This window comes from Dipodomys spectabilis, unplaced genomic scaffold (genome assembly GCF_019054845.1).
Source record: "Dipodomys spectabilis isolate Male_0828 unplaced genomic scaffold, ASM1905484v1 ptg000147l, whole genome shotgun sequence".
In the NCBI taxonomy this organism is placed as follows: Eukaryota; Metazoa; Chordata; class Mammalia; order Rodentia; family Heteromyidae; genus Dipodomys; species Dipodomys spectabilis.
In genome coordinates, this window is record NW_024870824.1 from 16012067 (window position 1) to 16032905 (window position 20839).

At 45.9% G+C, this 20839-nt stretch overlaps 1 protein-coding gene across 3 annotated transcripts in view; it reads left to right on the plus strand.

The window, feature by feature from the left end:
• The first annotated feature begins 1970 nt into the window (after positions 1-1970).
• Positions 1971-20839, plus strand: part of Ablim3 (actin binding LIM protein family member 3) — a 127227-nt gene continuing 108358 nt past the window's right edge. Inside the window, exon 1 of one of the 3 annotated variants that reach the window (XM_042692133.1) lies at positions 1971-2115. In XM_042692133.1, the coding sequence (XP_042548067.1) occupies positions 2103-2115 (13 nt within the window). In that variant the 5' untranslated portion in view covers positions 1971-2102. The remainder of the gene's footprint in view (positions 2116-20839) is intronic. The other 2 variants (XM_042692131.1, XM_042692132.1) reach the window with 2 other exon arrangements.

A 20839-nucleotide genomic window follows, 5' to 3' on the forward strand; every position in this document is an offset into this window, starting at 1 on the left:
CCTCACCCTATTTTGGTTTATTGTGACCAAAAGTATTCAACAAACAAATGTCTACAATACACAACTATAATATAGAACCGGTTACACTAAAATAACAATTTAGGGGGTAAGAGTAGTGGATCTATGAGCCTGACTGGGGCTCCATCCACCTGCTGCTTTCCTAGGGTGGCAGAGGGCATCTGAGTGGGTGCCTCGAGATATTCAAGACATGGTCCTTCTGCCACCAAATGTTTGCTGATCCTGTATCAGGCCCAGGTCTAGTGTGGAGGTGAATGACAAGACCCATTCTTTCACGGAGCCAGCATTCTGAGTAGGAAGACATGTGACGAGTCTGCGGTGAAGGGCATAAAGAAGGTAAGTGGTGAAGTGGGAACAGGAGGACACCCCCGCACCTCACCCACCAGCACGGTCCCCACAATCTACAGTTCGGGGAGCTGAGGCACTGGCAGCAGGGACCTGCTCCAGACTAGAGGGCACCTCCTTGCTAGTACCTGGGCTGGGGTGGGAGTCGGCTTCCTGCAAAGACAGGCTTTCTCTCTCAGTCCCTCCCGATCAGTTCTCTCTCTCTGTCTCTGTCTCTGTCTGTCTCTCCCCCCACCCCTGTCTGTCTGTCTGTGTCTGTCTGTGTCTGTCTGTCTGTCTCTCCCCCTCCCCCCATCTGTCTATGTCTGTCCCCCCTCTCTGTTTCTGTCTGTCTCTCTTTCTCTCCCCCCCCCTCTGTCTGTCTGTCTGTGGTCTGTGTCTGTCTGTGTCTGTCTGTCTCTCTCGATCTCTCTCTCCCCTCCACCATGTCTGTCTGTGTGTGTGTCTCTTCCCCCTGTCTCTGTCTCTCTGTCTCTCTGTGTCTCTATCTCTCTCTGTGTCTCTGTCTCTCTCTGTCTCTCTCTGTCTCTGTCTGTCTCTCTGTCTCTGTCTCTCTCTCTGTATCTGTCTCTCTGTCTCTCTGTCTCTCTCTGTCTCTCTCTGTCTCTGTCTGTCTCTCTGTCTCTGTCTCTCTCTCTGTCTCTGTCTGTCTCTCTGTCTCTGTCTCTCTCTCTGTCTCTGTCTGTCTCTCTGTCTCTGTCTCTCTGTATCTGTCTCTCTGTCTCTCTGTCTCTCTGTCTCTCTGTCTCTCTCTGTCTCTGTCTCTGTCTCTCTCTCTCTGTCTCTGTCTCTCTCTGTCTCTGTCTCTGTCTCTCTGTCTCTCTCTGTCTCTGTCTGTCCCTCTGTCTCTCTCTCCTCCACCATGTCTGTCTGTGTGTTCTTCCCCCCCTCTGTCTGTCTGTGTCTCTCTCTCCCCCACCCCTGTCTGTCTCTGTCTCTGTCTGTCTCTGTCTCTCTGTCTCTCTGTCTGTCTCTCTCTCTCTCTCTTCCTCCCCACCCCCGCAGGTAGGTCCAGGACGTAGGGGGAGGGGGGAGGGGGATTCACGGTGCCCCTGTCCGGGACTCCAGCCTCCCCCCCCCCCAGCCCCATCTCTCCCTCACCCTGGACGCCCGTCCCCCGGAGCCTGCAGGGCGGGGCGGCCCGCGCGCCGCGCGTCCAGCAGGTGGCAGTGGCGAGCGGCCGCGCCCCCCGCGCTGCCCACCGCGCGCCCGCACCATGGATGGCGAGCTCCCCCGCGCCGCCCGGCTCGCCCAGCCGTCCCACCCCCCGCGCGACCACCGGGATTCATGAGCGGCTCGCGGGCGCCGGGCCAGGGGCCTCTGGCTCCCGACGCGGGCCGAGAGGTGGGTCCCGGGGCGGGCCGTGGCTCCGCCAGGTCCCCGCCCTGCCTCCCTGCGGTCCACACCCCCTTTGGGCCCCGGAGCCGCCGGGCCGGAGGAGCGCGGGGTGCGCGGGAGCGGGCGCTGCCAGCCCCGCCGCTGCAGCCGCCGGGCGCTCGGGGGCCGCGGCCGGGGGGCCCTGCCCGCCGCCGCCTCCCGCCTGCTCTCACCTGTCCCTAGTGGTCCCCCTGCCTTCAAGGCCGGCGGCTGCACCGGGCGGAGAGAGCACCTGCGGACGGACGCGGGCTGCCCGCCATCGCCTTTTCACCCCCCAGGTGATGAGCGAGGTCGGGAGCAGGGAAGAGTCACACAGAGACCGGGGCCTCCGGATTGAATGAAACGCGTGCGAAGGCGTCACCATGAACACGAGCAGTGAGTGAATCCTCCTCTCCTTTGCCATGGGAACAGGGCCGGGGAGTGGTGGGGGTGCAGGAGTCCGCGCCCCGGCGCCTGGCATCGGCCCGGACACCCGACCCCCCGCGCGCCCCGGCCGCGCCTCGGGAGCGTCCCCCGGGCACCGGGAAGCCTGTCCGTCTGGCTTTCGGTGATGGTTTTGCTGCTGAGTCGTCCCCGGCGTCAGTTGCCTCTGCCGGGGGGAGGGGGGGGGGGAAGCTGCTGTCTCCCTCTGGCACTGCCTGCGAAGGCCCAGGAAGCGGCAATGTGGCCATTGTCTGGCTGTGGGGGCTCGGAGGGGCCCTCCCTGCGCACCCCTGGCCAGCCGTGCAGGCCCTGTGCGTTCTGAGAAGAGCCAGACGCGGGGAGGATGGTGCTGGGCGGGCATGGGCGGGCACTGGCATGGGGAAAGCGCAATGTGATAAACAGATCCCTCCGAAGCCACCTTTGGGGGGGTCTGGAGGCTGTGGAAGATCCGGCTTCGTGCGTCCCTTGGTGCGCTGGAGCCCAGGCAGGCTCCCTGCCGACTTGGCAGGCTGCTTAGACACCCTGCAGAGCCCAGGGAAAGAGCTAGCCCTTCCCGCAACTGCTCTCAGGTGCCAGGGGCTGCAACTGCCTTACAGAGCCAGGACCAGACATGTTGCTTGCAGGGTCGGGCCTGGGTTCCTGAGAAATGCACTGGAGCCTCAGTAACAGCCCCTGGGATCCTGTGGGTAGGGGCGGGGTGCTGGGGAGGTCTTACTCTCCAGCTCTGTTATCAGCTCGGCTGGCCTGGTTCATCCAGCATCAGGTGGGGTTGTTGGGCCAGAGGCCCTGCAAACATTTCCCGGCCCTGAGGCTCTGAGTTTGCTGTTAGTCCCTGTTCTGCCTCCCAGATTGCCCATCTTTGAAATCAGAGGGACTGTGATCTAATCATCTGTAAATTCTGTCTCCAAGAGCTAGAGCTGAATAGCAAAGCCAAACAAATTTTGAGTACCTGTATTGAGACCATCCAGCCAAACCCTCACCCTCCCCTCGTCTCAAGGCCGTTGGCATAGAGAAGAGGAAACAAAGCAAAAGCAACTGGGATGGAAATGAAATATATTTACTATGTATTTGTATGAGTCATCTCTCCCCGTCTTTCTTTGTATATTGCATAGCCATGCTAAGCAAGGGAGTGAGGCTGGACTCCCTCAGCCACTTCCAGCCGAAGCATTTTGCCTTTCGGTTTTGACAGTCTGGAATGATGGGTTGGCTTCATAGGAGACTGGAGAAAAGAGCAAAATCCTCTGGACGCTTTTACCTTGTGAGCTATATGTTTGCATCTGTGTGATTCCAGAAAAAAAAAAATAAAGATGTGAATTGCCTGTCACTTCTCACTATCTCTAGAAAAAAAGAAATGTATTTATGGGAGTCTTTTCCCATTAAGTGATAGAGGGGAGAGATGGCTCATTTATTTTTCAAGAAACTAAGAGGCAATAAGCAGCTGACTCTGCCTTTCTGTCTCCGGAATCCTAAAGAACTCTTATCCTGTTAGTAACTATGAATATTCCTGAAAGAAAGAAACAGGTTTTCCTTTCTTTTGTTGTTTAAAGAAATAATTATCCATAGAGTGATTACTGCAGAAGACAAGGACTGGCAAAAATGCCATTCAATTTTCATCCACTTTTTCTAAGCAAGGAGGATGTGTATTTCATGGGTAGCCTTGGGATATCTGAGTTACCCCTAAGGGAAAAAAAATGCTTCTCTGAGTAAGTAGCTGGGGGAAGGTTGTGGAAGAGACTTACACTCAGGACTTGGGATCTAGCCATCATCAAAGTTCTCCCAACTGGGAGAGTGTGCAATGAAGAATAGAAACCAGACCTCATAGGAGTGACAGACTGAGCATTGGCAGGAGATCCTTGGCTGACCTAATCTAAGAAAAAAAAATGCTCCCTTTTGAGATGTGGAGTTATTAACCTAATTCTTACACCTGAAATTGTCCCTAGCAGAAATGCGCAGTCAGTAGTGTTTGTTTCAGTTCTGGTTTGGGTGTCCCCACCCCTGAGGCAGACTCTCTCTAAGCTGTGGGATGGATGTCATTGTTACAGCTTAGTAGCTAATATTCAGTAACTTCATTCAAGTTAGGAAGCCAATTGTGTTACAAAAGGCACTGGGCTATTTACTATATTTGACAGTGGGTACCATCCCTAATTAGTGATTCAAATGCCAGTGTTGAAGTGTTGACAAAGCATGAGCTTAGTGTTAAACTCTTAATCACTTCATCTCGAGAAGGGCAGAGAGCTATTTTCTTGGTGTGGCTATAAGAGTGATAGAGCTGCCGGGCACCGGTGGCATACACCTGTAATCCTAGCTACTCAGGAGGCTGAGATCTGAGGATCATGGTTCAAAGCCAGCCCAGGCAGGAAAGTCTGTGAAACTCAAATCTCCAATAAATCACCAGAAAACCAGAAGTGGCGCTGTGGCTCAAGTGGTAGAGCACTTGCCTTGAGCTGAAGAGCTCAGGGACAGTGTCCAGGCCCCACAACCAACAAAAAAAAAAAAAAGAGTGATAGAGTTCAGGCTGTGGAATCGGAGGGTCCCAAATTCCATATTTCCCATTTCTCTTATTAATTGGGTGACCTTCAGAATGGTGTCTCACCACCTGCAAAGATGAGAATGGAAACTATGTGTTCATGTTTAGTGTAAACTACAGAACTGGGAGACTTGCCCGCTGATGCGCTGTCATCACATCACTGATGGGTGGCCAAGCTGTCGTCGTCACTCTAGCAATTGGCCGGTTGGGACCATTGTCACCATTGATTTAAGGACATTAGTAAGCAGGTCATTCAGCCTCTCAGATGTCACACCCAAACTATGAATTGTGAAGTGAACCTGAAGTATGGATTTTGAGGATTAGATGCGGCTATAAGGAAATGTTTGTGTAAACATGTATAAATTATTAATATATATCTCCAATAAATGACCCAAAAAAGCCAGAAGTGGCGTTGTGGCTCAAGTAGTAGAGTGCTCACCTTGAGCAAAAGAACTTAGGGACAGGGCTGGGAAGTTGGCTCAGTGGTAGAGTGCTTGCCTTGCATGCCTGAGGCCCTGGGTTCAATTCCTCAGCACCACATAAGCAAAAAGAAAAAACCCGGAAGTGGCGCTGTGACTCAAGTGGTAGAGCGCTAGCCTTGAGCTGAAGAGCTGAGGGACAGCGCCCAGGCCCAGAGTTCAGGCCCCACGACCGGACCCAAAAAAAAAAGAACTTAGGGACAGCATCCAGGCCCAGAGTTTTTTGCCCAGGACTGGCAGAAAGAAAGAGAAAGACAGAAAGAAAAAGAAAGGAAGGAAGGAAAGAAGGAGGGAGGGAAGGAGGGAGAGAGGGAAGGAGGGAGGGAGGGAGGGAGGAATGCAGGGAGGGGGAAGAGAAAAAGAAGGGAGGGAAGGATAGGGGGAGAAGGAAGGGAGGGAGGAAGGAGAAAGAGGAAAGAAAAGAAAGAAAGAAAGAAAGGAAGGAAGGAAGGAAGGAAGGAAATTTTTCTCAAATAGAGACTGCTCAGTGTAGATGTTAGTTTCATCAGGATCCTCTCTTGCAACACTTTGCTGAGCCTTAGTACACCAAATGGTGTACTAAGAGAAAAGGATAATTCTGGAGTTGAAAGAGTAGAGTAGCAGACAGACCTGAGTGGGTATGACAGATGGGGTATGGTCCTCTGAGCCAATGAGGAAAAGGAAAAAGGCTTCCTAGAGGAGGAACAAGATTGGAGGCCACCCAAGACCTGGCAAAGCCTAGGCCCATGCCAAGTCCTACCTTCCCCTCTGGGTGAAGGATTCCCAAGGAGGATTCTATAGGGGAGTTCTGAGTTCTATAGGGTAGCTCCATCATCCAGCCTTTCTTTCTTCCTGCACCTTCCCAACCTAATTTTGAGGATCCTTTGTTTCCTGATTTTCAGATCAGCCCTCTCCAGTCACCCCCTGACATCCACTCTGCATCACCCTGTGTGGGGTCCTATTTGGCCTGGCCATGGTCTCTGCACTACCCTATTCTCTATGTCCCTGTCACATCTGCCTCTTTCCATTTGAAGAGCTTGTTCCTTTGACTTTGGTGCCCCTCTGCCCACTCCACACCCATCCTCCACAGCTGCTCAATTCCTCCTTGGCGCCCCCCCTCCCCCCCCCAGCAACATCCTGGACTCTCTCTTCATTCTAATTTGTACTTTGCCTTTTTCATTGTCTGTGCTAGTATTAGGACTTGAACTCAGAGCCTGAGCACTGTCCCTTAGCTTTTTCACTCAAGGCTGAAACTCTACCACACCTCTACTTTAAACATTTTGGTGGTTAATCAGAGATGAGAGTTTCCTGGACTTTCCTGCCTTGGCTGTCTTCAAACAGTGATCCTCAGACCTCAACCTCCTGAGGAACTAGGTTGACAGGTGTGAGCCTCTAGCGCCCAGCTTATACATTGCCTTTTTTATGAATGCAAACCATATGCTTTCACCGTCCAGAGCAATGGGGCAATAACTACAGAATGTGCATATTCTCATTTTGGTTATCCTTTATTGGAATCTCCAGTTCTTACGTTGGTAGAAAGAATTCCAAAACTAAGGAGACTGAATCGATCCCAAGTATGCTTAGACCCTGAACACTGTGTCCTGTAAAATGTTATGTTCCTCACTTAGACCAGAACTTCCTAAGCTTCTGAATGCTATGGTTTTCACAAGTGCAAAACTCAGGGATGGTTCAACCCTGTGGTGGGGTAAGCATCCTGAACACTGTGAACAATGGATTCTTCCCCATTTCTAAGCTTCCTCCTCCTGCCTCTGGCCCCTCTGTAGCCTTTATCATGGATTAGCATGCTGAAAAATTACTATTTGGGTATAAACTTGGTTTTGTTGAAGCGTGTATTCAAGAATCATGTAGCTGGGCTGGGAAGGTGGCTCAGTGGTAGAGTGCTTACCTTGCATGCATGAGGCCCTGGGTTCAATTCCTCCGCACCACATAAGAAGAAAAAGCTGGAAGTTGCACTGTGCCTCAAGTGGTAGAGTGCTAGCCTTGTGCTGAAGAGCTGAGAGACAGAGCCCAGGCCTAGAGTTCAGGCCTCAGGACCGGCAAAAAAAGAATCATATAGCCTCCCAAAGATGTCATGGGGCAGCAAGACCCTGAGCTGAGAGGTAAAGATTCCTGAAATCAAACTCAGAATCAGTCACATGCCTTGTGGTCTTAGACTGAATAGATTATTTCTATCATGTGAGCAGTAGCAAGACAGGGTGCAAGATTCTTGAGAGGACTGTGAAATATCACGAGAAATTCACTGGCATTGGGTCCCTGTGAATGGAGCTGAATCTGAAGTTGGCCACTGAATAAAGCACTGAACTGATGGTTGATGGTATCCTCACAACCAAACTCTTGGACTGAAAATCAGCCTGTCCTGTTGGCCCAGTAGCCAGTGCTGGGTTTTGTACACAGAAAGCCATAGATGCCGGGCACTGGTGGCTCACACCTGTAATCCTAGCCACTCAGGAGGCAGAGATCTGAGGATTGCAGTTCAAAGCCAGCCCAGACAGGAAAGTCTGTGAAACGAAGTGGCTCTGTGGCTCAAGTGGTGGAGCACTAGCCTTGAGCTGAAGAGCTGAAGGACAATACCTAGGCCCAGAGTTGAAGCCCCACAACCACCAAAAAAAAAAAAAAAGAATCAGAATCAGAAGAAGAAAGCAGCCATAGACTTTACCCCTGCATACAGTATAGAGTGAGAAAGAAGGGTGGAGAGCTCTCTGTTATGGTCCCGGTAGGGGAAGGGTAGTCACTCTTAATCAAAGGAGTCTGCACAAGTGTGTGGGGAAAGTGCAGAAAAACAGAAAGGCCATAATGGCCCAGTATCAGGGGGCTTGTAACTGAAGCCTGCTACAGTCCCATCCCAGCCTGAAGGGCTAAAGGAAGGAATCCGGAGCCCTGTGGCTGTTGGCTAGGGACTCTGTGGGTCCTGGTTCCAGAAAGGCAGCTAGTAGCTCAGTTCTGGAGGAGGAACCAGAAAGATAAATATCCTGACCTCTCTTTTCCCTCCCTAGAGTATTTCCTGTTGACCCAATCCAAACAGGAGCCATAGGACACGCAAGGCAGTAGTGAGGCCTGTAGTGGTCAGTCCTCGGGGGCACAGTGCAGGCTGGGAAGGAGGCAGAATGGGTCAGGAGAGATAAGGGACCTCAGAGTGGAAGACACCTGGTACTAGGAGTGTGATGGTCTTCCTCTGCTGATGACATTGCCGGGGTCAGGAGTTCTAAAAAGTTTCCAGCAAAGGATGCGTTGCACACACCAAAACAATAGCATAGTCTCTGTTTAGTAATCCTGCATTTCTGAAACTGATCAAACAGAGGTGGCTGTCTACATTGCAATAACAGAGAGTTTTTGTTTTCTGAAACAGGGCTTCCCAAATGAATGCAGCAGTAGTTGGCAAATGATTGTTTGAAATTTAAGGGGGTGTAAGAGAATAATGAAAGCAACAATTTAAAAATCTTCCCAAATGAATATAACACAGCTCTGAAAATCACAATGTGATTTCAAGTGCACTTGGATGGAACAAAGGGAGTGATATTGGTTCTGAACTCCAGCTTTCCCGATCTGGCAGAAGCTTTGCCGCGCCGCACTCAATCACATCTGCTGTCGTGAACGGTGAGCGGTCAACACCTGGCTCTCACCCAGCATCCGCCAGATGCCATTGTAAACGAACAGAAAACAACCAGAAGTGTGTAAGCAGCTTGAGTTTTGGGGTATTTTGCCAATTAAATTATCATTGCAATTCTTAAGGGAAGAGTGGACCTAGATTCCTGGGGTTAAATTCCATCCTTATTTGTTTTGTGTCCTCGGGCGAGTCACGTTCTCTGTATCCCAGTTCCTCATCTCTAATGACACTCACAGAGGTGCTGGGGGGAGGGGGTTCATAATAGTGCCTCTCTCAAAGTTGTTACCAAGAATAAACAAATTTGTGGGTATTTTTTAAACAGTGACTAGAACATAGTAGATGTTTAAAGTGAAAAGTTAGAGTGTGTTTGTTTGTTAGGGTTTCCATAACGAAGTATTATGAACAGGTGGATTAAACAACAGGAATGTATTCTTTCTCAATCCTAGAGGCTAAAAGTCCAAGGTGTGGACATGGCTAGCTCCTTCTGAAGGCTGAGAGGCTCCGGGCCTCTCCCTGGTTCTCCAGATCTTCCATGGACAGAGGTCCAGATTTCCCCTTTTGATTAGGACTTCAGTTACGTGGGATCAGAGCCCACCCTAGTGACCTCATTTTAACTTGATTATCTCTGTTAAAATCTGTCTCCAAATACTGTCACATTCTGAAGATCCAGGTAGTAGGACTTCTGGAGAGGGAATACAATTCAAATTCTCAGCATTATGTCTGTCAGTGAACTGATGTCCCAAGAGGAAGACTTCCCTGGGGCATGGGTTCCCCCAAATATTACCCAGACCCTCATAACTGAGGTAGGACACTGACAGTAATTATTAAATACCAGTGTCACAAAGGTTATCTCTCCGGTTAACAAAGGTTATCTCCTTTGCCATCCCTTGTGAGAGAGATGGACCCTTCTGCTGCTCACCTGCAGGAGGTCCACCCCATGCAGGGAATCACAGGAGATCTATCTATATGTCCATAGATACTCTAGGTCCTGAAGCTCACTCTCACCCATTCAGGTTACTATACACAACTATAGTGTTTCAATATTGCAAGGAAATGTACAGGCTCAGCATTGACTTTCACTCTGTCTAGCTCCTGGAAAAGCCCAACATGAGGAACTGGACAATTATTTAGTCAACACCAGGTCTGTACCAGGCATAATTGTGGGTACATGCCCACAAATATAACCACTATAACAAGTACAACCATTATGTATGGTCTTTTTTCCCCCATGAACCACACATGTGGACAGAATGTGCACTCTGGAATCAGCATAATAAGAATTATTTTATTTGCCCTTTATTGATTTTTCATAAATTTAAATCCTTTGCCAACACTGGGAAATCAAATTTGGATTTTCTAGCTTCTCTCTTTTTGTTTGTCCGAGATTGGGACTTGAACTTGGTGGCGGCCACTGGGTTTGCTCATTGACTGGTGCTCTACAAACTGAACCACACCCCCAAACCCAATGTCCAGCTTCTCTTAATAAGCAAACAAGGCTATCCAAAAGTCTTCTTCAAGGACTTTAACTCTCACTATTTAACCCAAAGCCAAGCTCTGTAACAAAAAAGACGTCCAATATGACTGAGATGGGCTGTGTCTATGCACGTGCTCACTTTCCCTGTCATATTTTTCTAATACATTTTTCTTTCATCTTAAAGACAAACAAAACAAAGATACTACATCCCTGACTCTATTTTCCTGTGATGACAGTTGGTAGGATTGCTGGCTTTAGATGGTACATGCAGTCATCTCTCCTTTGACACAGTGGCCACTAGTCCTTGTTACCTTATGCAACAATGGCTTAACATTTCTATATTTGGATTTTTAAAAACCCACTCTAATAGAACGTCTTTGTAGTGTCAAACTTGTAGCAGTGTCTTTATACAGACATGAAGAAACTGCAGCCAATGTATTGATTGTGGGGGAAGTCCTGCCTGGAGTTACAAATTAATTAGCTCTACATGCTATAAAGTTAGGGCCAAAACCCTACTATGGTCCTTGTATCCCCCAATTAGCCCTTTCTCAGATGGGTGACATCATGTCCTCTTGGCTATAGTTGGACAAATCACAGAACAAGCACTTTCTTGTCTCCAAGTTTGGTGTTCTTTCCTAGGAACCTCATAGTAGGAGGAGGGCCCAGAGAAAAGTAGCAATTATAAGTACTTTGTCTAGCCCCGAAGAAAGAAGGCATCCTGGGAGACATCCTAGTTACAATTGTTCCAAAATGGTTCTAACATAGAAGATAAGCCTCCATCCAGTCCCAGCGTGAGCTCTTCATCAGCAAAGACACTTTAAAACAGACTGCCTCTGGAACCATGGCTGAAATGGCATTGAAATGTGGCCACAACAGTGATCCCAATTTCCCTAGTATATAATGACTTCTACTCAGGTCAGATGCTTCCTGGTTCCTCTGGCATAGATCAGGGTAGCAAATAATTCATAAAACACCTGAATTAATTTATTCATGAAAAACCCACTTTCTCTGGGAAGCCCTACAATAAAGACAGATGACCATACTCCACTAAGCCCTAGTTCATCTTTCTAAGTGTCTGCTAAAAGTCTCATCTGAATATCTCAAGGTTCCTCATAGGCAAAGGAAGAACTGTTTCAACTCTCACTGTGCCCACTGATGGGCAGACCCTTCCTCCATCCAGTCACCTAAGTTTATGCTTAAAAAGGAGTTCTCGTTGACATTTCCTCTTCCTCCAGTCTCCTGTGTCTGTTACTGCATGTGGTTACTTCTTCCCCCTAATGTGAATTCTTCCCCTCCTCAACCACCATCACTAATCAATAACATGGCACCAGGCAAGATAGCCATTGGAGTAACAGGAGAGGAAGGCGGGGTTGATGTCAGATTCAGAAGGCTGCAATGGGTGATGCGGGTTGCTGGAATACATGGTGTCCTGCTGTGTGGGCAGCAGATCTTACCATTGTTCCATCTACACAACATTGTGTCCAGGAAGAGGACCGTGATCAACTGGCGCATGCCCAGAAAGGAGTGATCAGAAGAGCAAAAGGATGCAAGACATTTTAGGAAAGAAGCACAATAGGAAGACTACGGAGCAAACACCATAAAAATGAGTCTGTGGCTGCCTGAAAGAGTAGCTAAGCCCTCAACCACTTCAGGCTCAGCCCCTGGGTTGTGCACAGGTCTTAGACATCTCTGGACCTCTTTTCTGAGTATATCACCAGCCAAACAAGAAGCACACACGGGCACCACACTGCTGCCCGTTTGCTCCCAGGGCTGTAATTACTGCTTGTGGGCTTCCAACAGCCCCCCCCTCTCCCTCTCCTGGCAGAATCACACTCGCTACTGCCTGTCCAATTTCCAAAGCTTCTTCCTTGCTTCTGCTTAATTTTGTGCAAAGCACAGGTCTTTCTCCAGGGGCTGTTATCGCTTACCCTCTCTGGCAGGGCCAATGAGATGACGGCTTTGCAATGGTCTAATGACACAGTTGATCTATTTTAAGCACATGAAGCACACACTCCACTGACTGTCAATCTTCTGTTCCTGAAGCAAGCTACTCTCAGCATGCAAGAGCAGGGACTGCCCCATGTCGGTGCCTGTGTGTTGAGATTTGGGGAAATAGCCCAGGCATCCCAACTCTGCCTGTCTGAGGATGTGTAAGGTGGCCATAGCATGAGATATGGGTGCAGTCCGCCTGACTTGTTCAGGAAGGAGATGTTATGTTAGGATTGTATATCCCAGGCACCTCAGCTGACTATAAATGACTCTCTCAAAGGGCAGAGACAGAGTCCTGTCATGCAGGAAGAAGGGCAGCCCCTCCCCCTGAGATTCTTTAGCCTCAGATTTTGTGTGTATGTGTGAAAATACTGTACAGAGGGGTTACAATTACATGGGCAAGGTAATGAGTTCATTTTTTATCAAGCATTGTTGCCTCCTCCTTTGTTTCCCCTTCCCATCCCTTCCCATTCCTTCCTACCCCCCTCCTCCGCCAAAGTTGTAAAGTTCATTTTCGACATAACGACTTGTACATCTCATTGTTGCAATGGGTCCACCTGTATCCCTAGTTAAACAATTTGTTTTTTCCTTTCCCCTCCACAAAGTATACCAACATCAAATACAGTGAAAACAGGAAATGGTAAGACTTAGAAAAAATTATATTAAGTGAAGTAAGCCAGGTCCCATGGTTTCCCTTATTTGCAATAACTAGTATATGTCTGAGACAAGCAGAAATGGTCAGATACGTTGATGTTAGGCAAAATGAACCCAAAGATAAGGATTTAAATGTTTTTTCTTTCTTGCAATTATTTCTAACATATTTATAAGATGATTTCTTTGTTGCTTTGTATGTCCCTCCCCCACGGTATAACCCCTGTTTTCACTATATCAGATTGTTTTTTGTTTTTGCTTTTCTAACTCCTTCTGAGCACAAATGTTTTACCTATATTATTTTATTTAATCTTTACAATAATCCTGTCTGGGCTGTCCCTAAATTCCATATCCTGTTCTATTAGCTCTCATCATTCATCCTGAGACTAACCATAATCCATAATTATTTTATTCATTAGCTCACTGACTTCATCTCTACCTCTTACCCCCTTCGGATTGTAAGACACATGAAGGCTTGGTGACAGACTCTGACAGTTTTACTCTGCTGAGTCTTCCAAAGCACAACACAGTGTTGGACTGGGAGCGATGCTTGCTTAGGGCAACGGTTGTTGAACTTAGGCTCACCTCTTCCTGTGCCCATTGAACCCTCCTCACAAAAGTCCAGCAAGGTGGACCCTATGTATTATCCTCAATTCACAGAGGAGAAAACTGAAGCTTCAAGAAAAGTCGCGCAACTGGTTAGCGCACAGTACTTATGAGAAAAGATAAATTTGAAATAAGCAATGGAAACCTGATGAATATGTGAAAAGATGGATTTAATGAGAAGGACTGTAATATCCTGGTTTTACTGAAAGGGAAAATGAGATGCACCATGAACCCACCTGGGTAAGGCCCCACGAATTAGGAAATGGTAGCATGGGTTCCTAAACCATGTGTGTCTGGCTGAAGCCACCTTTTTTCCTTTTTGCTTCGCCTCTGTACGACCTTTTCCAGTTTTCTGTGATAAGGGACACATAGGGAATGTGTGGGTTCCATGGCTGGTTTGCAATTGAATGTCTCAGCAGTACTCGCTCACTGAAGCAATGAAATTCAACCCCACTCTGTATGACAACTCTAGGTCCTATGGAATCTGAGAGGCATGGGACAGAGCCTGACCTCAAATAGCTTCCATCCAGTGTCACCGAGGGGGAAGCACAAGTTCCGGAGAGTATTATGACCAGTGTTGAAAAGGGAAGGGAACCCTTTGGAAGTCCCAGGGAAGGTATTAAACCTAGATGTTAAGGGGGCAAACAAATTTGTGTTAGATTGAGTAAAAGAGACAGTAGGGCTTATTTATGTTTTTATCTATTCACTTGGGCATACACACCACAGCCCCTCATCCTGTGAATCCTGAGTTCTGGGCCCTTGGCCCAATACTAAGATACTGAGAATAAAAATTAAAAGATACCAGCATTTCAGAAAGTATCAGAAAGGCCACTGTGCTTTACAGAGCGTAAGTTCATGGCAATGGGAGGATAAGGGAGAGGGGTAAAGATCAGATCCTGGAGAGTGTTAGATGCCAGGCTAAGCAGTATGTATTACAGTCAACAACCAATGAGGAGTCAAGAGAGGTTTTGAGCTGCATATTGACCCGACCAGAGCTGTGCATTATTTAGGCCGATCTCCTGGCAACATGGGTCTGATGCATTGCAGAGCCCAGAGGCAGTGAGAGACCAAGGAGAGTCAGGAGAATGGAGAGAGTGGGGCAAAGAAGAGTGTGGGCGTGTAGGCTCAGCGTGGTGTTGCTGCCTGGGGGCACTGCTGCCAGTCCCTGCCCTCATGCCCACCCGCACCTGGCATCAGATTCTGAGTCTGATTCGGGGACTGTGTAAACTCGTACTTTTAAAACCAGGCTGTGGACTGAATGGAGAAGCCTAGATAACATATTTGATCAATGCTTCAGCTCTAGAGGCAGACTGCTGGGGTTTGAATTCCAGCTTAGCCAGTTGCTAGCTGTACAGTCCTCACTGTTGCTTTATCTTTGCCCAGGTGGGGAAATAAGAACAAGCATTGAGCGAGAGATGAGACCTAAGAGGCTTAGCACAGTGCCCTGCACATAGAGAACCCTCAATAAAGGTGGATAGCGATAAAGTAATGAAATAAGTTTTAGTGTATTGGGGAAACTTCTCTTAAGTACACAAATTAATCCTAATCTGGTTCACCTTTGTCATCATAGTGGCTTTAGTTCAAATATGATTGTTGGAAAAGCAAGCATAAGACTATTCTTTGTGCTGCCTTCATAATCCAAACAGTCCACAATTCACATTCTGGTTTCAAGGCTCTTCTCAAGTGGCCACTAAATACCAGTCTGGCAGGCTGTTTGCCCTGGGATCTGTTGAGAAGAAACATCTTGGGCTGCAGAGAATGATACTCAAACCTAGAGACTTTCTCATTTAGGAAAAAACATACCTGAAGATATTCCATACCAACTCTACTGTACCCACTACAGTCTCCTTCCTACCCCATCAGTTTCTATTTACATTTCTGCTCAAAGCCCGCATTCCCTTGTAATTAAATATGGCCAGAGTGCTTGCTCAATGTATTTTCTTATCCCTCCTTCTGATTTTTGCTAAAAACCTGTCCCTATGCCTTTGTAGTGCTAATAGGTTGCCAGTGTGGTGTCCTGACTCTCCCTCGGTGGTGATGACATCTGACCCAAGGCTAGATAATCAGAGAATTCTATCTAAGTTGACACAAGATTTATTCTTCAGTGGAAATGGAACCCCAGATAGGCCAATCATAGTATTCTTTGAAATTGGATAAGTAAGAGACTGGAAAGATGGCATATTTATTCCTAACTTGAAAGGAAGGTCTGGTGATATCAGATTGGCCAACACAAAGAAAGAAGTGGTCTGAAAAATAAAATAATTGCTTTTGTCATATAGAAAGACTTCTAAATATAGCCATACCTAATCCAGAGATACCCCAAACCTCAAGTATCCCAACTGTAAGAATTAGCAAATCCTACTTTTGCATTAACTAGTTTCAGCTGTGTTTCTGCAAACTACAGCAGAAAGGATCCTAATAAAAGCAGTTTTTATTTACTTATTTATTTATCTATTTATTTATTTATGCCAGTATTGGGGTTGAATTCAGGGCTTTGCATTCTCACTTGGCTTTTTCATTCAAGGCTGGCACTCTACCACTTGAGCCACACCCCCACTTCTGACTTTTTGCTGGTTAATTGGTAATAAGAGTCTTTTGGAATTATCTGCCTGGGCTTGTTTTGAACCAAGAATCTTAGCTCTTATCCTCGTAGCTAGGATTACAGGTGTGAGCCATTGGCAACCAGCCCAAGATAGGGTTTTGTAAACTATTTTTTCTTTTATTCTTACATCTTTAGGATAATATAGTCTTCCATCCAGCTATGTCTCATTTAGTCCTGAATGATCTTACTCCCTTTTGGGAAGTCCATGTTTCTATATTTGTTAGCATGGTTTTCATGTATGTATCTCAGTGCCCCTCTTAGATGACGAACTCCTTCAGGATAGCAGACCTATGTTAGTCCTGTATTCTGTATTCTTTCCCCAACTGTGAGTCATAGACCCCTGAGAAACAAGGAATTCTTTCTAGAACTTCTAACCTATGTGAACTCCTAGCTTCAAATGCATAATGCCTGCCAAATGTGTATGTATGGAAAAAATTCGGCATGGAAAAAAGCTACTGTAAATATTAATTAGATGAAATACAGGTATGGAGAGGCTTACAAATATTTTGACATTAAAAAGGAGTCCTCAAATAAACTGAATGTGTTTGCTTGGATGTATGTGTATATTTTGAGCTGTACGCTTAAGATTCATGAATACTGTGTAAGTTATTCCACAATAAAAAATCAACGTAAAAAATTAAAATAAAAATCCCTATGCTTGACAACTCTATCCATCACTGCTCCTTTAACCTAAATGCACAAAAATCAATCAAGTAAATTATACAGGTCTCTAGGCATTCACAAAGACCAAAAATGGATATTCTTAGGAGAGGAATACAAAGGCATAATACCTATATGCATCTGGTCATATATAAATATTTATTGAAATGAACTCCAAGAAATAGAAACAAGAAGTTTTTTTATTTGTTATTCTTTTTGTTTTCTTTTCCTTTTGTCATGTTTGTTTATCTGTTTTTGGTAGGGTAAGGGGGCACAGAAATAGTGGGACAAAGGATGAACAAAGTCAACAGTGATACTCACTAGATATTATGTTAAAAAATAAATTATACAATTATGGGTGGGAATGGAAGGAAAAAATGGAGAGAGCAGGGAAGGGGTGACATTGTTGAAAAAAAATTGTACTCTTGCCGGGCGCCGGTGGCTCACGCCTAGCTACTTGGGAGGCTGAGATCTGAGGATCACGGTGCAAAGCCAGCCCGGGCAGGAAAGTCTGTGAGAGTCCTATCTCCAATAAACCACTAGAAAACCGGAAGTGGTGCTGTGGCTCAAGTGGTAGAGTGCTCACCTTGAGCTGAAGAGCTGAGGGACAGCGCCCAAGCCCAGATTTCAAGCCCCACGACTGACAAAAAAAAAAAATTGTACTCTTTATCTGACTTACATAACTGCAACCCCTCTGTACATCACCTTGACAATAACAATAAAAATGCCTATTAAAAAATCAGTCAAGGATAGATCATCAACTTAAGTAAACTAAATGCTAAGTTATGTAGCCTCTAGAAAAAAAATAGGAAAAAATCTTAGGATCTTGAGGTGAGCAATGACTTCCTAGAACAATAAAAATTGGTAAGAATCCTAACCAACATATCATAAAACACAAACAAATGGTCAACAAATTCAGGAAAAAGAGCTCAACACCCTTAGTTATTGGGGAAATTCAAAATAGACACACTTATTTACAACAAGCCAAGTGGCCAATATTTCTCATCCATTTCTGGTGGGAATGTAAATAGTACAGTGGCTTTGGATAGCTTCATAAAATTTAATGAATACCTATCTATGATCCAGCAACATGTTTCTTGGGTATTTACTCATGAAAGACGAAAACAGATACCTGCCAAAAGATTTATGCAAGAATGTTCCTGGCATCTTAATTGATAATAGCCCAAAGTCAGACACAACCCAAATGTTCATTTGTGAACAAATGGATAAACAAATGGTGTTACATTTGAGCAATGGCTTACTACTTAGCAATAAAAACTAACAAAGCATTTACACATGCCACCATATGAATGAATCAGCAACACTGGGTCAGAGAAGCCAAAGAGAATACAGACTGGATGGCTCCATTTGTATGAATTCAACATAAAACTAGTCTACATGGATGGAAAGCATAACTGATCTTGCTTTTGAGTCAGAGAGGGCTGACAGATTGAAAAAGGTTGCAATAAATAATCTGTAGAGATGGTAATGTCCCCTATCTTGATTGAAATCTTGTTTATATATTTGTCAAAACTCTTTGTAGTTAAGATCTATATACTTACTGTAAGTTGTAGTTCAGTTAAGTGTGTGTGTGTGTGTGTGTGTGTGTGTGTTTCTTTAGACGAGCTGACATCAAATCTCAGCCTCTCAGTTAATATTCTCATCATTTCTGTAGGGGCACTTGTCAATTTTCCTTTCCTCAAAGGACTGTAATACCTATAAAAATGCTTGGTAAATCTTTATGCATTACATATTCTGTGTGTGTGTGTGTGTGTGTGTGTGTGTGTGTGTGTGTGTGTGTGTGTGTGAGCATGTATACTAGTACTTGGGTTTGAATACATCAATGCCTCATGTTCTTCTTTGCCTTTTTCAATTCAAGGCTGGTGCTCATATGAGGGAGGAGGTAACACGTTCTACAAGAAATGTACTCACTACCTTACTTATGTAACTGTAACCCCTCTCTACATGACCTTGACAATAAAATTAAAATGATAAAAAAGCTGGTGCCGTGCTACTTGAGCCACACCTCCAAATCTGGTTTTTTGCTGATTAATTGGAGTCTCAAAGACTTTCCTGCTTGAACTGACTTCGAACTAAGATTCTCAGATCTCAACCTCCTGCAAAGCTAGGATTGCAGGCCTGAGCCTCTGGCATCCTGCAGCATTGTACATTTCACCTGCCTCCTCCAGCTTATTTTTTCTGGTTTCTCTGGTCCTGATATCCCAGCCACACAGACCTCTTGGAACTCAGAATGTTCTCTCCAGCCTCGGGGCCCTTGCATGTGCTAGCCCTCCACCTAAAACCCTTGCTTTTCTGCATCTGTTTTCCTCACATCTGTGCAGTTAGACTATATTACCTGATTACCTGAAGATTACTTCTTCCTGCTACTCATTTCCTTCATTCTACCTGTTCCTTCTTGTACAAACCTATTTAATTACTTACTGCAGATTTTCCCCATCAGATTATAAACCCCCAAACACAGGAAACTTGACTGCTTTACTCACTAGTATATCCCCAATTTTAACACATAGAAATTACCCAGTAAATATTGATGAATAAATAATTGTACCAATGCCCCTGAGCTTTAGTACATGGACTTTATAATCCAGTTATGCTGACTCAGAAGCCAGGTCTTCCCCTGGGTTTTGTGGATGTCAGAATAATGACGCTACAAGAATGCTCACTTGGGAAAAGCTTTGTTCATGTAAGAAACCCAGAGGAAGCTTTCCAACATTAGGAAGACTGAATGTGTATGTGTGGCTCCACTGCATGTTTTTCTGTTGAGCTATAACCTGGGAGTTATGCATGTATCTTCAGGTTGAGAAGACTCTGAAGCACCAACAGGCTAACCATGTGATGCAGTAGTTGTCTTCCATCTCCAGATTCCTCCTCATTCCTTGCCTCAGCACTGTGTCCAGGAGCAAATGAAATGAACATTTGTCCAGATTTGTCTTCTTACTCAGCGCTTAGAGTGGGACTGCCTAACTTAAAACCTGTTCCTATCTGTCTTCATATTCTTCAGACCATTTCTTCCTTAGTTTTCTGGATCTAAATATCACTAGTCTCACTAAGCCATGACTTCTCTTGAGTTATCCCCAGGTCCAGAGGCTGCCCTAGAGCCCGTAGCTCATCTGCCCAGAGAGCTCTCTGAGCCCTCTGTTTTGCAGCTGGAATGTGTGTGCTGACCTGGATTAGTCTGGCATCTGTGATATCAGTGCTATGGGGAAATGGCCCTTCACAGGTAGCAAAGTCCACTTGAAGGAACAAACTTAAAACGCTTTGGGAAAACTCCAAGAGGTTTTGAACTTGGGGACAAATCCGCCCCTCCTCCCACCTGATTCTCCACCACCATAATTCTGAACTTCTCCCTTTCAATAGAAAATGTGAATAAGCTCTTTATGTGAAAGGAGGGGCCTCTGTTTCTCACCTGAGAGTCTCTCTTATGCCAATGAGTTCACTAGTTTTTGACTAGAGTTCTTGAGCCATTGTGAACAAGATACCTCTTTGGCTAGAAGAGAATTATTCTGGTAGGGTTTGGGGTGGATTGCTTTGTTTTACTTTAATCTAGTTTAGAAAGGCTGAGCAAGTATGCTTCATTGATATTTGCCCTTTTCTTGTCTGAACAGCATACTTAGATTGTGTTTGAGAATCAAATGTTAATGAATGGCTTGGAGTTTCTTGAACTCATAATGATAATGATCACTTTTTATGCTGTCAATGATGGCAGAGAATTCTTCTGATATTTTAGGGCGCAGGATAGAAAAAAAAGGTTTATTTCTGTGTGTAAATGAAAGCATGTGCACATGTGTAGAAAGAGTTGTCTGGAGCAGGTCTGACTGGCATCTGGCATATGGCTTCAATTCCCTTTGCCTCAGTCTGCTTGACTGTAGATTGGGTGAGGTGATCCTGGTCTTAACTGCCTTATTGGCTGGGAACTGCCAAATGAGATAAAGCATGACAAAATCTTGAGTTAACCTGGGTTGTGTGGTTATTAAGCAGATCCCTTCTTCCCCTGACTGTTTTTTTGTTGTTTTGTTTTGAGCAAAAAAGAAACCAGCAAAGATCTGAACTGCTGTTTCTTTTA